Source organism: Populus nigra, chromosome 6 (genome assembly GCF_951802175.1).
Source record: "Populus nigra chromosome 6, ddPopNigr1.1, whole genome shotgun sequence".
Taxonomy (NCBI): Eukaryota; Viridiplantae; Streptophyta; class Magnoliopsida; order Malpighiales; family Salicaceae; genus Populus; species Populus nigra.
Window position 1 is genome coordinate 5295849 of NC_084857.1, and position 14828 is coordinate 5310676.

At 35.0% G+C, this 14828-nt stretch overlaps 3 protein-coding genes across 3 annotated transcripts; 1 reads left to right on the forward strand and 2 right to left on the reverse strand.

The window, feature by feature from the left end:
• LOC133696922 (pollen-specific leucine-rich repeat extensin-like protein 3) lies at positions 1–2715 on the reverse strand. Its single transcript, XM_062119220.1, has 3 exons — positions 2408–2715; positions 1020–1937; positions 1–759 (listed from the first exon to the last, which is right to left on the reverse strand). Exons 1-3 carry the CDS (start codon positions 2490–2492, stop codon positions 728–730), a joined length of 1035 nt encoding a protein of 344 aa, XP_061975204.1. The 5' UTR covers positions 2493–2715; the 3' UTR covers positions 1–727.
• Positions 2716–6324: 3609 nt separating this feature from the next.
• LOC133695742 (pentatricopeptide repeat-containing protein At1g79490, mitochondrial) lies at positions 6325–9237 on the forward strand. The gene has a single exon (XM_062117686.1). The coding sequence runs from the start codon at positions 6536–6538 to the stop codon at positions 9056–9058; it is 2523 nt and encodes an 840-aa protein (XP_061973670.1). The 5' UTR covers positions 6325–6535; the 3' UTR covers positions 9059–9237.
• Positions 9238–11012: 1775 nt separating this feature from the next.
• LOC133696058 (zinc transporter 1-like) lies at positions 11013–12812 on the reverse strand. The gene is made up of 3 exons (XM_062118085.1): positions 12146–12812; positions 11891–12040; positions 11013–11445 (listed from the first exon to the last, which is right to left on the reverse strand). Exons 1-3 carry the CDS (start codon positions 12770–12772, stop codon positions 11140–11142), a joined length of 1083 nt encoding a protein of 360 aa, XP_061974069.1. The 5' UTR covers positions 12773–12812; the 3' UTR covers positions 11013–11139.
• Between the last annotated feature and the right edge of the window lie 2016 nt (positions 12813–14828).

Consider the following 14828-nt stretch of genomic DNA (forward strand, 5'->3'; position numbering starts at 1 on the left):
TTTCGCGCAAAGCTTCAATCCATTCATATCGAGCATCAAATGTAACCCATGGAACTAGGAAAACAGCACCTGGAAAACTGTGGCCATGTGTTCAATAACATAACAAGCACTGCATTCATCGGAGCAGTATAAGAGAAGAAGAAGAAGAAGAAGAAGTTCGAACGGAACAATCCCCAGCATGCAATCTCAGTGATCACATATGGATATCAGCCACCAATTCACGGTGCAGTTACAAGATTAAAACTCCGAGGGCACACAACAGCCTGTATCTTCTCTAGCCAGCGAGATGCTATCAATAATCAACACGAAGATATCTCCAGCTAGGAAATCGCCTCTCGTCTTATTTCCTCGAGATTAAGCATCTCCGAGCAGGTATCTTTAATTATTTTAGTGAACCCGCAGTGAATCCGAGTCACCAGACTCACCTTCTCGTATGTTTTAACTAATACAATTTGTACAACTCATGCAGAGAAGTATAGGTCCCTCGTACGAAAAGAAGAATTCCACGACGAGGATGACAACCTAAGAATAAATAGAAATCCAAGCCTGATCTACTTGGGACCCACCTAAGGATACAGCCCACGTGGCATTACTTACAAAATTTATGCTTGAACCTATAAATTCATTGAGAAATTAAAAAAAAAAATGGAAGGAGAGGGAGAGATTGGTCGTGGAGGCTGGTTTGCTATTCCTTATTCTCTCCAAAAGACGAATTGCCTCCGTCTCATCACCCGTAGATAAAATGACAACCGTCATAGCCTGCACAGATGTAAAAAGCAGATTATACTTTTACTTTTGCATGGAAAAAGAAGAATGATTACTGAAAATACTAAAGATATGTAATATCAGGTCAATTCTAGTGAAACTAAAGATTGCAACAGTAAAAAAAAAAGAAAAAAGATTGCAACAGTACTGAATATCTTTTTTTTTTTAAAAAAAAACACAGATTCAGAGATAGCCACCATGTTATCATAACAAGCTTAAATTAGAAATCTATCAATGTGATTTAGAAACCTTACTTGGATCCACGGTGACTAGTATGGCAGTCCCTCCAAATGAGCATGAACCACCAGCCACTCGGGTCCTCTGCCAGTAACTATTGAAAGCATAGGAAGCATGTGCAAACAATGTATTGGGTTCAAAGCATGAACCACTGGGTTGAATCGAGTCACAATCCGCCCCAGACCCACAAGCATAATTCATTGCTTCTTGAATGATCGGATCGGGCACCGAAGGCTTGGCTACACACCATAAGGCTGAGTATGGGCTTCTTCTTGGAGATGGTGGCCCCGTCGGAGGTGGATACACCACAGGTGGGCGAAAACCCCGTGGGCTTGGAACATATCCAGTTGGAGATGGAACAAAAGTGGGCGGGCTAGGGGTATAGCTTGGTGGGCTAGGCTCATAATAAGGGGGACCACGTATAGCTTCTGGTGGGCCTGGAACATAAATGGTTGGACTAGGTACTGATCCTTCTGGTGTGCCTGGAATGTTAATGGGCGGGCTAGGTACTATTTCAGGTGGATTGGGAATCGGGGTAAAACCGGGCGGGCCAGGTGCCTCACTAGTTGGGCTTGGAGGCGGGTTTGAGATGGGAAAAACCGGTGGTAGATAAGCGAAGGGAGGTGGAGGTGAAGATGGCATGGATCCCGTTGGAGTTGGAATTGCTGTGGAAGGTGGTTGTGGGGTGTTTGGGGGGTAGATGCAATTTGGAGGGGCATTATCGGGCAATGAAATTGGTCCTAATGAATCATAAGGCGGCAAAGTAAATGGTGAGCTCACATAGGGACCAGCATTTGATGAATCCATTGTTTCCTTTTGCAGAAGCAATGAAGCCAAGTCAAAGCGCTTCGTCACTTTCAATTCTTGTGCATGCTTGATTATTGAACTTCTTGCATGCACTGGACCTCTGGATAGATGCATTGATCTTCTTGCATCTGCTCAAAGGTTAAAAAAAAAAAAAATAGAGTCATGATCAGTTTCTATCCAAATTGCTTCTCGTGCCCTGAGAAGTATCACATTGGCTAGTAATTAGTTAAAGAGCAATTGTTTGATGTAGTGACTACTGATTCCTGGCTATGTAATTGGCCCTATGCGATGTATCTACCACATGAAATGGTAAATGAGGTGGAATATTCAGCGGAAAAAAGAGAGAGATTCCAGCACACACAATGCTGTAGTTCTATGAGTGTATTTTTAGCAGGGCCGATGAAATAAATTAGCAGCAATTCCTATATTCACAATCTACATTGCAATATAAGATGGTGATTGAGCTACTGAATTGCCCCATTTAATTTCTAGAAATAGTAGATTAGGGGGAGGAAGATGCAAATACAACTCGATTGTCAAAAGTAGATTGTTATGTAACTTGAAATAAATGCAGGGCTAGAGTGATCAGTGAGCTTACCGCAATGAGCGAAGAAGGAAGTAGCCGCAATCGTCAAATAGAGTAGTAGAACGCAGACTTTCTTGCAACCTTTGCTCATTTCCATGCCTTTCAGACAAACCAATGCCTGCAAATGAAAGCTCCAATGCTCAAACTCCACACCCTTCAAAGACTACAAGGTAAGGCTAGCCATTTGCTTATATAAACATAAGAGGGCAACGGCACCCTTGGACGGTCCTAGAATGGCTAAAAGTAAGGCCATGAGGGACAAGTGGCTGGGTTGGCCATAAAGATTGATTCTTTGGCAGCCTCACTTTGATATACAGTCACTTTGCTGAGAGCGGTGAATGTGAAGAAATGCTAAAAAGGGTTAAAAGGTGTGATGGAAGGTTTATTTTATACGACGTTGTCTCTGGATGTGCAAAATGATAATCTATTTCCTCCATTTTCCTATGGGGTGGCTACATATTATGGCATATATGCTTGCTTGACGTTGGGAAAAATGAAAGTGTTGGTTTGTGTTTGCCCCTTTTGTCTTGCTTGCTTTCTACTCAAAGCTGTCTTCCCTTGCTGGAGGCTGCGGCACCCTGTTGCCCTTTGAATGACTTCTTGAACTAGTTAGGCTCTCATTGATAAAACAGGACTTTCAATGCAAAACCTGGTCAAGCAGAATTTACATCTGATCATGGAATTTTCCTCATGAAAGTCAACAACATTCAATCTTTAAAAGATGCAATGCCATTTTCGTTTCGAAGTTCTTGGATGAGTGTGGACTGTGATGCAACTGCACTGAAAAAATATAAGCATGTTTATTTTTACGTTTCATAAGTTTTTTTAAAAAATTAGAATTTTTTTTATTTTCTTTTATATTTTCATATTGTTTTAATGTGATTTCAAAATTGATTTAAAAAAAGAACATTAATTCAAAGTATTTTTAAATAAAAAATATTTTAAAAAATAACCGTTATCACAATACAAAACAAACTTTATATATGAAATTTTTTTATTGGATCACATCAATAGGATCACTCTAAAATCAGTAGCAGAAAAATGGAAATTCTGCAGAAACGTGCCCTGTCATTGATTTATTGTCTCGTGTCTTTGCAAATCTAAAGCTGTTATTTCATTCAATGATCTGTGCTTAATCTGATTCTCCTCTTCCTTGTTATTCTTTCTAAATTGTTCAAATTTCCCTGCTCAGGTCGAGTTTGCCAATTTGTAGTCTAGTTAATAAAACTCCAGCGCGCGACGAACAGTACTATAATTGAAATGTTGATTTCAATTGATCTTTCACTCCTTTACAATATCTTTCAATCTTGAAAATTAAAAACAGAGCACTGGACCCAGAACTGTTAGATACTTAGATTAATGCTCATTTTGTCGGACAGAGCTTTGCTTGCATATATATCATTTGGTGTAATTAATGTGAAAGATAAGATTTTCATAAATCTCTGATTATGACAAAGGTATTCTAGTTTTGACCAGATTACAGATACGAAATTATTTTTGATGCGTAAAATCTGCTTTAATGACACCCTTTAATAATAATAATAAAAAATTCCAAGTATGGGATGGTTTTGGGTTAATGTTTTTCCACATCCCTCTGATCTTTCTTTTATATTTAAAAACTCCCTCTAATATATATATATATATATATATATAGAAAGTCCTTAATTAATATTTTTATGTTTATTATATTTTAAAATAAATATAATCTAGTCCCTAACTTATTTTTTTCAATTAAGTTCCATAACTTAGTCAAAATTAGTTACTAACGTAAATAGGTTAATGAATAAGATAAAAGTCAAGTGGATCTAAATGATTATAATTGTTTAAAAACTAAAAATTTTGTTCAGTATATATCTATTATTTTCTTAATTATAATCCAAAAAAAGAGGAGGAGAATAGTAGATATTAACCTACAATTCTAAGGACCCGTTTGTTTGCTGGAAAATAGTTTTTTTTGGAAAATAAATTCCGGAAAAGTGAATTATGGAAAAGTGAATTACTTTCTGATGTTTGACAGTATAATGAAAAATGAGTTGGAAAATATTTTCCAGTGTTTGGTTATGTCATGGAAAATGAGCTGGAAAATAACTTATTAATATTTTGTTTTTCTCAAGTTTATTAAAATAACGAGGAACAAATCTTACAAATTAAAAAGTTGAATGAGAATGAAATTGAAAAAAAATATAATTTCATAAATTATCTCAAATAAAATAAATAATAATCAAAATAATAGAGATCAAATCTAAAAAATAAAAAAATAATAAAGAAATTAAAATAATAATAATAATTAACATTTCATAAATTATTTTAAATAAAACAAGTAACAATAAAAATAATGAGAACCAAATTTGATACATAAAAAATTTCAATAAAAAAATGATAAGAAAAAAGTAAATAACAATTATAAAAATAAGGACCAAAGTTAATATAAAAATTAAATTTTAAGAGATGAAATTAAAAAATAAATATTCAAAACAAAATATATATAGCAATCAAAAGTTTGAGGACCAAATTTGATATAATCAGCAAATAATATGACATTTCTAAATTTTTCACAACTTTCGGAAAGTATTTTCTGCCCAAATTTTTCAGGAAAACACTTTCCTGGAAATCAAGCCAAATTTTTCTTTGACTGGAAAGTGTTTTCTGTTGACCAACTTTCATAATGACAAATAAACACATGAAAGTTTGAAAAGTGATTTTCTAAAAAATGAATTTTAGAAAACAAATATAGCCTAAAATTTTCACAACTTTTAAAAAGTTTGAAAAATGATTTTTCAAAAATGATTTTTCAGAAAACAAACACAACCTAAAAAAATTATGATTTCTTATATTGTTTTACATTCATATTCATATGAACAATAAAACAAATTTAAAAAAAATATATTTTTTAATTATTTGAATATCAGCATATTATCTAACTTAGAGATCGCGGGTTCAAGAGCTAAAGATAACAATATTTTTTCAAGAAACCAGACAACATGCTATAAAAATAAAGTCATTCGCCCTTTTAATAAAAAAATAAAAAGGGCAAGACATGCCAACTTAGCCTATTATTGCTTGGCTAGGAGCTAGGAGCCTAGGACTATCCTTTTAAGTTTTTTTTTTTCCTTTGGTTTTTCTTGTCATTCTAAATGTATATTTTTTTACCACCTTCACTTATTTTTTCAGTTTGGAAATGATTTTTACTTTAATTTTAATAATTCCTTTTTAGTTATTATGTAGTTAATATACAAATAATAATACTAACAATAAATTATTCATGAAAAATCAATTTAAATTATTTTTTATTCTTAAATTTTAAAAATAAAATTTAAACATGATTTCATCATATTTATAATTGTTTTTAGCTTTTAATCACACATGAAATATAAAAAAAATACTATTTTGATATATTTTTTTAACTTATCTTAATAATCATAAAATATTTTTTTAATAAAAATAACAATTCTTTTTTTAACAAAAACAATAATTTTAATTAAAAATATTATGTTGGCTAAAATAAACTAAAAAAATGTTAATAAAAGTTTAATAACAACGCAAAAAAATTTTTGGTTTTTTTTTGGCTAGAAATAGTTATAGCTCATCAGTTCATAAATACACATAAAGCCATTAAATTAATGAAATATATTGTTAGATCCCATATTAAAACTATAATTCAATTAAAATCATGATTCAATGACTCATAATATTTTTTGATTTTTTTTTCTTATTAGTTATCATTTGTCTAAAAAAATGGCAGATACTCTTTGATTAACGGTCAAAATCATAATATAAATATCGTTGTGTTGATCATCTGCCAGCTTGGATCTGCTTGAATATCTTGTAGTGTTTTTCTTTTATTTAAAGGTCTGTAAGCAAAATAAAAAACCATTTATTTAATTTAAAAAAGAAAAACCATCTATTTATAGTCTTAAAAAATCACAGAAAACCTAAAACAAATAACTAATTGGTCGTGATGCCTTCGCAGCCTCGCAGGTAACTCTATCAATACTCGAGAAGCACCATAGGGTTTTAGCTTTCTTCTTCTCAACAACAGAGGGTTTTAGTTTGGGCTTTGAAGAGGATATACAGGGAGCCACGAGAGTGTAAAACCATCAGGTAAGAATTTCCAAGCCCTGACTTTTCATTTTGAATTCAATGTTTCACATTCATCGCAGTAGACTGTACCCTAGAAATCTTTATACCCTCACCAAAAACCATAGCTCCAGGTCCTCATTTCTAACCCCCAATGTCCAAAACTCTAATTCACACACAAATGCAGCAATTAATAGTTTGAATAAGTTCGGTTTTTTCAGTGCTCTAATGGGTCTCAATTCAATTTCCCCAAATGTATCCCCATCAAAAAGCCCCAATTTGGTTAGTAACGGAGGTCATGTTAAAGCCAATAGCTTTGTGAGAAATTACTGTGCTGGAAAGAATGGTGAAGCTGGGTCTGGTGAATGGACTGAGGATATAGAATATTTAGATGAGTCAGGGAGTGTTATTTATAGTGGTAAAGGTATAAGGTCAGTTGAGCCGGGAGTTGATGACCATGTTATGATTGGTGGGCTAAAGAAGCCAATTTTGAATGCTTCTGCTGTTGCAAAGATAGTTGAGGTTGTTAAGAGGTGGAAATGGGGGCCAGAATTGGAGACCCAATTGGACAAGTTACAGTTCGTGCCAAATATGACTCATGTAGTTCAAGCTTTGAAGATTATTAATGAGAGTGATGCGTTGTTGAGTTTGTTCAAATGGGCTAAGAGGCAAACTTGGTATGTGCCAAATGATGAGTGTTATGTGATGTTGTTTGATGGGTTGAATCAAAGTAGAGATTTTGATGGGATTCAGTCTTTGTTTGATGAGATGGTTTGTGATTCAATCAAGAGTGGAACTCAATTTAGTGCTTATAACAGGGTACTCAAGTATTTGGCTAAGGCAGAGAAGTTGGAGGTGTCATTTTGTTGTTTCAAGAAGGTTCAGGATTCAGGCTGTAAAATTGATACAGAAACGTATAATATACTCATGAAGTTGTTTTTGAATAAGGGCTTGCCATATAAGGCATTTGAGATATATGAGACCATGGAAGCAGCCCATTGTTCATTGGATGGCTCAACTTATGAGCTGATGATACCAAGCTTGGCAAAATCAGGTCGTTTGGATGCTGCTTTTAAGCTTTTCCAAGAGATGAAAGAAAGGAACTTTCACCCAAGCCTTGGAATTTTTTCCTCGCTTGTTGACTCAATGGGGAAAGCAGGGAGGTTGGAGACATCGATGAAGGTTTACATGGAAATGCAAGGTTTAGGGCTCAGGCCATCTGCTATCATGTATGTTTCCTTGATTGAGTCGTACACCAAGGCTGGGAAATTGGATGCTGCTCTCAGGCTTTGGGATGAGATGAAGATAGCTGGCTTTAGGCCTAACTTTGGGTTGTATACATTAATAATCGAATCACATGCTAAGTCAGGGAAGCTCGATATTGCAATGTCCATCTTTCGAGATATGGAGAAGGCTGGATTTCTACCCACCCCATCCACCTATTCATCTCTTCTTGAAATGCATGCTGCTTCTGGACAAGTAGATGCTGCTATGAAGCTGTACAATTCGATGACCAATGCAGGTTTGAGGCCAGGTTTGAGCACATACACTGCCCTTTTGACTCTCTTGGCTCATAAGAAGCTTGTGGATGTGGCTGCCAAAATTTTACTTGAGATGAAGGCTATGGGATTTTCTGTTGATGTGAGTGCCAGTGATGTTTTAATGGTTTACATTAAGGATGGTTCTGTTGATCTTTCTTTGAGGTGGCTGCGATTCATGAGTTCATCAGGGATAAGAACGAATAATTTTATAATCAGGCAGTTATTTGAGTCGTGCATGAAGAATGGTTTATATGAATCAGCCAAGCCTCTCCTAGAGACTTATGTGAACTCTGCTGCAAAAGTGGATCTCATACTTTACACATCAATTCTTGCCTATCTTGTTCGATGCCAAGAAGAGCAGAATGAGAGGCATCTGATGGCAATCCTTAGTGCTACGAGACATAAGGCGCATGCTTTTATGTGCGGGCTCTTCACTGGCCCGGAACAGAGGAAACAACCAGTTTTATCCTTTGTGAGGGAGTTTTTTCAGGGCATTGATTATGAGTTGGAAGAGGGAGCTGCAAAGTATTTTGTGAATGTTCTGCTCAATTACCTTGTTCTCATGGGGCAGATAAACCGAGCCCGATGTGTTTGGAAAGTTGCTTATGAGAATAAGCTTTTTCCAAAAGCTATTGTGTTTGATCAGCATATTGCTTGGTCCCTTGATGTCAGGAACCTGTCTGTGGGAGCTGCCCTTGTAGCGGTTGTGCATACTCTCCATAGGTTCAGAAAGCGCATGCTGTACTATGGCGTCATACCAAGGCGGATCAAATTGGTTACAGGACCAACTCTACGGATTGTTGTTGCGCAGATGTTGAGCTCCGTGGAATCCCCATTTGAAGTTAGCAAGGTGGTTCTAAGGGCCCCTGGCGACTCTGTTATGGAGTGGTTCAAGAAACCAATTGTTCAGCAATTTCTTTTGAACGAGATTCCCTCAAGGGCAGACATACTCATGCACAGGCTAAACATACTTTTTCCTACTTCTGCACCTGAAATTAGATCACTGTCCCCTCCGAAACCACTAATTTCTTCAAAGGCTGTGTAATTATCTATGATATTTGAGATCATTTCCAGGTGATGTACTTGCACATGTTACTATAAACCAAGATACGGCCTTCGATCATCGTTTTCTCCACCCAGGTCCTGTCGAGTTACTTTGCAAACTGATAGTTTGAAATTCTTATTCTAAGCCAAAACAATTAAATCTCCGTGTTACTGTGCTAATCTGATTGGTGGAAATCTTAGCACTCTATCTGTGCATAAAACATATAGAATTTTGCTCTACAGTCCTTTTTGTGTTGTATAATGCAGCTTTATGGAGCTGTCTCTTGTTATTGGACAAATGCTACTAATCTCTTATCACCAATAGATGATCAGATAAGCAGGACACTCCTGGCAAAGACCTAAAATTATGAATCACGATCCTTCTGGGGCCAATACATATAATTTAAGTATTTAACAAAAAAAAATAAAATCTTCAATGCTGATGTAAAAAGCTGCCAAATTCAAGATGATTCCCGACTTTGTTAGACAGCAAGAAATTGCATTAGTTCTTGTTAATAAATGATTAGAACTTGTATATTGGAAAAGAATATATGCCAGGGTCGATTTTGTAATCATGTCACAACCATGACAGCTTTCCAGATCCAGAAAAAAAGGTTTGATGAAAGTTCGATTCCACCAAAGAAATAGTTATAGCTCTAGTTTTTTTAAAATATAAAAGCTTGCAATATTTTTTTTTTGAAAAAAAAAAGACGTGAATAAATAAAATTTCATATTTTTTATTGTCTAGTTATATCTATAGTGTTTTTTTTAAAAAAATTTTAAAGGTTTTGACTTGTAATATATACATTATGTTTCACTCATTATGTGTTAATTGATTTCAGAGCCTAATAATTATTTTATTTTAATGTGTGTGGCAAATAATTAAAAAAAAACTCAATGATTCTTAGTAGTTATTTTGCTTTGTTGTGTGTTACAGAATATGACATACTTATGTGGAAGGAGAAGAAAATATTTATCCTCAAATAAAAATTATCTAAAAAATAATGTGTTGTTTTTATTTATATAAATTGTTATTATTTAAAATTTTGCGGTGAAACTCGTAATAAAATAGCTTATACAAAGTTGTTGTGTTAATAATCTATAATAAAGAAGTCTATATAAATATTAAAGAACTAATAGAATGGTCTACATATAAAATTATTTTATTTTTACGAATGATAATTTATAATTGAAAACTGAAATCAACGAGTTTTTTCCGACTCGAAAAAACTGATACATAAGGGTTGAATTACAGCAAACTTCTTATTCTTTACTCTCGATTGCGTCGAGTTAACACTGCCAATTCCGAATCCCCTAAAAGGGTTGAATATTCTCTTATAAGTGAGTGACCTTTTTAACTCCGTGGGGGAATAGTTACGAGTGGATTTTGAAACACAACCACTCTTTTTGAGTGGCTACAAGCCTAGGCCCTAGAGCACGGCACCAGCCACCAAGCTGCAGTATTTTTGGCCTTTCAGCTGCAACTAAGGTTCTGTTTATCATTGCAAAAACATTTTTAATTTTTTTTTATTTTTTATTTTACTGTTAATATATTTCAGATAATTTTGATATGTTGATGTTAAAAATAATTTTGAAAAAATAAAAAAATATTATTTTAATATATTTTAAAATAAAAAATACTTTAAAAAACAACCATAACCACACTTCTAAACACGTACAAAATATTTATGCATTAAAAGAAAGGTTCTCTAAATACTATATATGGAGGGGAAACAAAATGCTGTCATGCAGGGCTCCGAAGATTTTTTAACCTCGAAAGCTTGATTCGACACTCCACCTGGGGTCGTTGAGGGTGGAGAATTGAGATGCGGTCTTGTTGTTTATGGATAGCTTTCACTGAAATGGAAATTTTAAAATATATAGACCTACGCATGTCGTCATTTTGCCAGGTATCTTTGCCAGTGTACTCAGCAAATTAAAAAAACAATGCCTCCGAATATGAAATAGTAGGTCGTTGATTTTTGCTGCTTCCAAATTAAGAAAAAATATACACCATAAAAAACAAGGGAAAGGGGAGTTGGGAAAAAAACAAAGGCTTGTGCTTATATAGCTTTGACAATTTCAAGCCCATTTGGCCAAGAAAGACATACAACCAGCCCCTAGAAGAAGCGAAACGTTTGCTCCCAGTTGAATCCGGAGATTGCTTTGCATCCTTGGACTCATGAAATCTGCTGCTAACAGGTCAACAAGTGCCATGTATATTAAAATCCCTGCTGAAGCTGCGTTGAAAATGCCCTCAACTACTTGAGCAGTTGGGCTGTTCTCATTGTAAATGCTAGAGATTCCAATACCGACGGCAATCCCCACTGGGGTTGTCAGGGAGAAAAATGTTGCCATTATTGCCATAGATGTAGATTTGAACTGTGCCTGTAAATACCAACAAAAACTCATCAGAGTGCAGAAAAAAACTCAGGTCAATGATAAAATTAACTAGTGAAACTGCAGGTTTCCCATAATCATTCACACGTGAGGCAATTTTGTGCGTGTATGGCCCACCTGTATGCATGATGAACAGTATTTAGGAACGTAGATAGCTACTTAAATCAATTTTGTTACACAAGGAATTGACCATTTGGGATTAATATAGCACAAAGTTTGATGAAAAGCGAAATTAGAAAGAAAGATGTTGCCATTCTGTCGACATCTCCAACCCAGTCTAGCAGACTATAAAAAGGCTTTTAAGACCTCTGCATACAATTCTACTGGTTGGAAAAAAGCATTGATTGCAAATAAAATTTTTCATTGGAAAAGATGTTTAATTTTTCAGTATTCTATACTCTTATAATTATTCGACGCGGCATAAATGTTTTACCAGTGTGATGCAGCCACCAAGTCCCATGCCTTCAAAAAACTGGTGGAAAGACAAGGCTACCATGAGAGGCTTTATTGTTTTTGGACTCCCAGAAGCACCCAGAGATATTCCAATAATTATTGAATGAACTACAATCCCTAGCTCCAATACCTGGAACAACATTCATCCAAGCACAAAACATAGGTTATGTTAGTTCATCATTAAAAACCAGTCTCAAGAAATTGCAAACAGATTAGATCATGAAATTAATCTTACCTGGGATATAATTCTCCGACGAATCAATTCGGACAGGGCCAAATCTTCCTCTGGGGAGGCAGAACCATGGGCATGACCATGTGTAGCATGTGTATGAACATGTACATGACCTTCATGCTCTTCAGCTGTCTCTTCATCTGTAGTGTTTACCGGTTTGCTCTTGTTAAAATGCATCCTCTTGTAAAACCCTGTTGCAAATGTATCCACCATTAGTGTCCCTATTGCAGTCATCATGGCAACAAAACCTGTGAATGGAAAGTCCCCCCATGGATTCTGGGCAAGGCATGGTGAGGTTAGGCTATCAAACGCGTCCGGTAGTATGTGAATGAATCCGGTTGCCAGGATAACACCAGCTGCAAATGCCTTGATCATGAAGAAAATATCATTTTCAGGGCTCAAGGCTTTTATTTTCTTGCCTAACAGAGGGAGGCCAACACCAATAGCACCAGCAACAAGAATTGAGAGTATTGAACCTAGCTTATACTTGAGAGCTTCACCTTTATCATGCTTTGAATCCTCAACCTCGCATGTGCACTCACAAGAGACTATAGTAGGGTAAAAAAGAAGAATGAAGACACATGATATGATCTTACGGACGTTGAAGGAGCAAACTTGAAGATCAGTCATGGCGTCTCAGAGAGGAGGGATTGGGAGAGAATTGACAGCTTTTAGGTTTGCGGGTTTAATTTAGAGAAATGATCAGTGAGTCTGGTCTTATATACACGGAAAGGAAAGAAGAGGAAGGAATGTGTAATATGCCGACTGTTCGAAATCACTGGATGGCCAATAACAACAGAATATTTTATACAGTCAACATGATCACACAAAAATAAGAATTTGCAGGAAAAGAGAAACCGAACCACTGGCCTAGCCTGAAATTAACTCCATTAGTATATATGTGTAGTCTGCATGAGTGATCTGCTTTATATATATATATATATATATATATATATATATATATATATATATATATAAAGCAGATCACTCATGCAGACTACACGCGCGCGCATACACGCACACACGCACACACGCACAAATATATATATATATATATATATATATATATATATATATATATATATATATATATATGTGTGTGTGTGTGTGTGTGTGTGTGTGTGTGTGGGTTGCTCGCTCATGATTTAGTGGTTCATAAACTGGGCACCAAAAGTAAATTTAGCAGTTTATGATTATTAATTACATTCAGTAATTATCACACAGGTGTCGTACGTGTTTACGTTTGTTGTGGCTGGACATATCTGCTGCAACCCTACCAATCGTTGAAATACATGAAAAATTATCTTTCATTTTTTTTAAAAAAAAAATAAACAACTCTTCAGCACATTAATGTCCATTCTACTTTGAACGGCAAATTCCCGTCATTAACAATGCATCCAAAAAAGAATTTCACATTTATGATTTATAGGAAGGATTCCAAGCTTTTATATAGATACGGTAGAATCCCTTCCTTCGAACATGTATGCAAGCATTAGAGATATAATATTTCATATTTGATACGTAATCAATCTATATAATTTTAGTCGTATACTTGTGGATGGTAGTGAAGCATGAAGAATCTATTTGTTTTGTGTTTTAAAAATATTTTTAAAATTTATTTATTTATTTTGTATTTTTTTACTTCAAATTAAATTTTTTTAATTTTTTTAGATCGTTTTGATATATTGTTATTAAAAATAATTTTTAAAATATAAAAAGTATTATTTTAATATATTTATAAATAAAAAATATTTTAAAAAATTATTATTATCTAATTTTCAAAAACTTCAGAAAAATAAAAAAGCTTCGGATGGCAGCAAGAAGATGAAGCCAGCTAAAGAGCCAAGTGTGGACAAAATGTTGTCATGCATTCACCTAAATCAAGAAAGCTTTGCTTGGATTGAAACGGTAGAACTTAATTTAACATTCTACCTAATATGTGTCGATATCATGTCGTTTCTTTTTCTTGGTAAGTAATGCAACTTTTTTTAACATTTTGTTCGGTGCCCCCTTCCCGGGCTTTTCGTGGACTCGGCCATCTCGCTGACTATTTGCTAGACAACTAATTAGTTAGTTAAGTAAGTAATCAGTTTCATGTTTTGTATATATAATTTTCTTGGCCTTGTTAAGCTGCTTAAACGACGCTGATGAAGGGATTTTTTAAAAAAGAAAAAAGAAGGCCCGTTTTTGTTCTCGTCTCACAAAAATTCTCTTTTCGGGTCTTAATTTCAAGTGATGAGAGGAATTCTTCATCCCAGGTGCATTTATTGGAAGTATTCATTTTAGTCCTTGTAATTATGGGGTGCAGCAGGGGCTGGAGTTTTGGCAGGCGTGGAAGTGTGTGAGGCAGATTGTTCAGCACCCAATGTGAGAAATGGGATAAGCCTCTTGTAGGATTTCTGAAGTGTAACAGTGGTGCAGGCATTCTTGATCAAGGCGCTGCCATGGGTGCTGGTTTTGTAATCAGGAATAATGAGGGAGCTGTGGTTCATTTTGGGTGCTGGAAAATTATAGGTTTTTTTTCACCAACGTTGGCTGAAGCATTGTGTCCAAAGAACGTGCTGCAGTTCATGATTTCTCAGGGGCTGTCAAATTTCCTTATTGAGGTGGATGCTAAGATTGTTGTGGATGGAATAAATGCTACTGGTATTAACGATTCTGAGACAGGTATGATATTTGAAGATTG

Coding starts and splice junctions, on each gene's coding strand:
- LOC133696922 (XM_062119220.1), bottom strand. CDS start 2,492: ATGGAAATGAGCAAAGGTTGCAAGAAAGTCTGCGTTCTACTACTCTAT. Junction 1,938..2,407: donor TTCCTTCTTCGCTCATTGCG/GTAAGCTCACTG, acceptor ACCTTTGAGCAG/ATGCAAGAAGATCAATGCAT. Junction 760..1,019: donor ACTAGTCACCGTGGATCCAA/GTAAGGTTTCTA, acceptor ACATCTGTGCAG/GCTATGACGGTTGTCATTTT.
- LOC133695742 (XM_062117686.1), top strand. CDS start 6,536: ATGTTTCACATTCATCGCAGTAGACTGTACCCTAGAAATCTTTATACC.
- LOC133696058 (XM_062118085.1), bottom strand. CDS start 12,772: ATGACTGATCTTCAAGTTTGCTCCTTCAACGTCCGTAAGATCATATCA. Junction 12,041..12,145: donor GTCGGAGAATTATATCCCAG/GTAAGATTAATT, acceptor ATGTTGTTCCAG/GTATTGGAGCTAGGGATTGT. Junction 11,446..11,890: donor TTGGTGGCTGCATCACACTG/GTAAAACATTTA, acceptor TGGTATTTACAG/GCACAGTTCAAATCTACATC.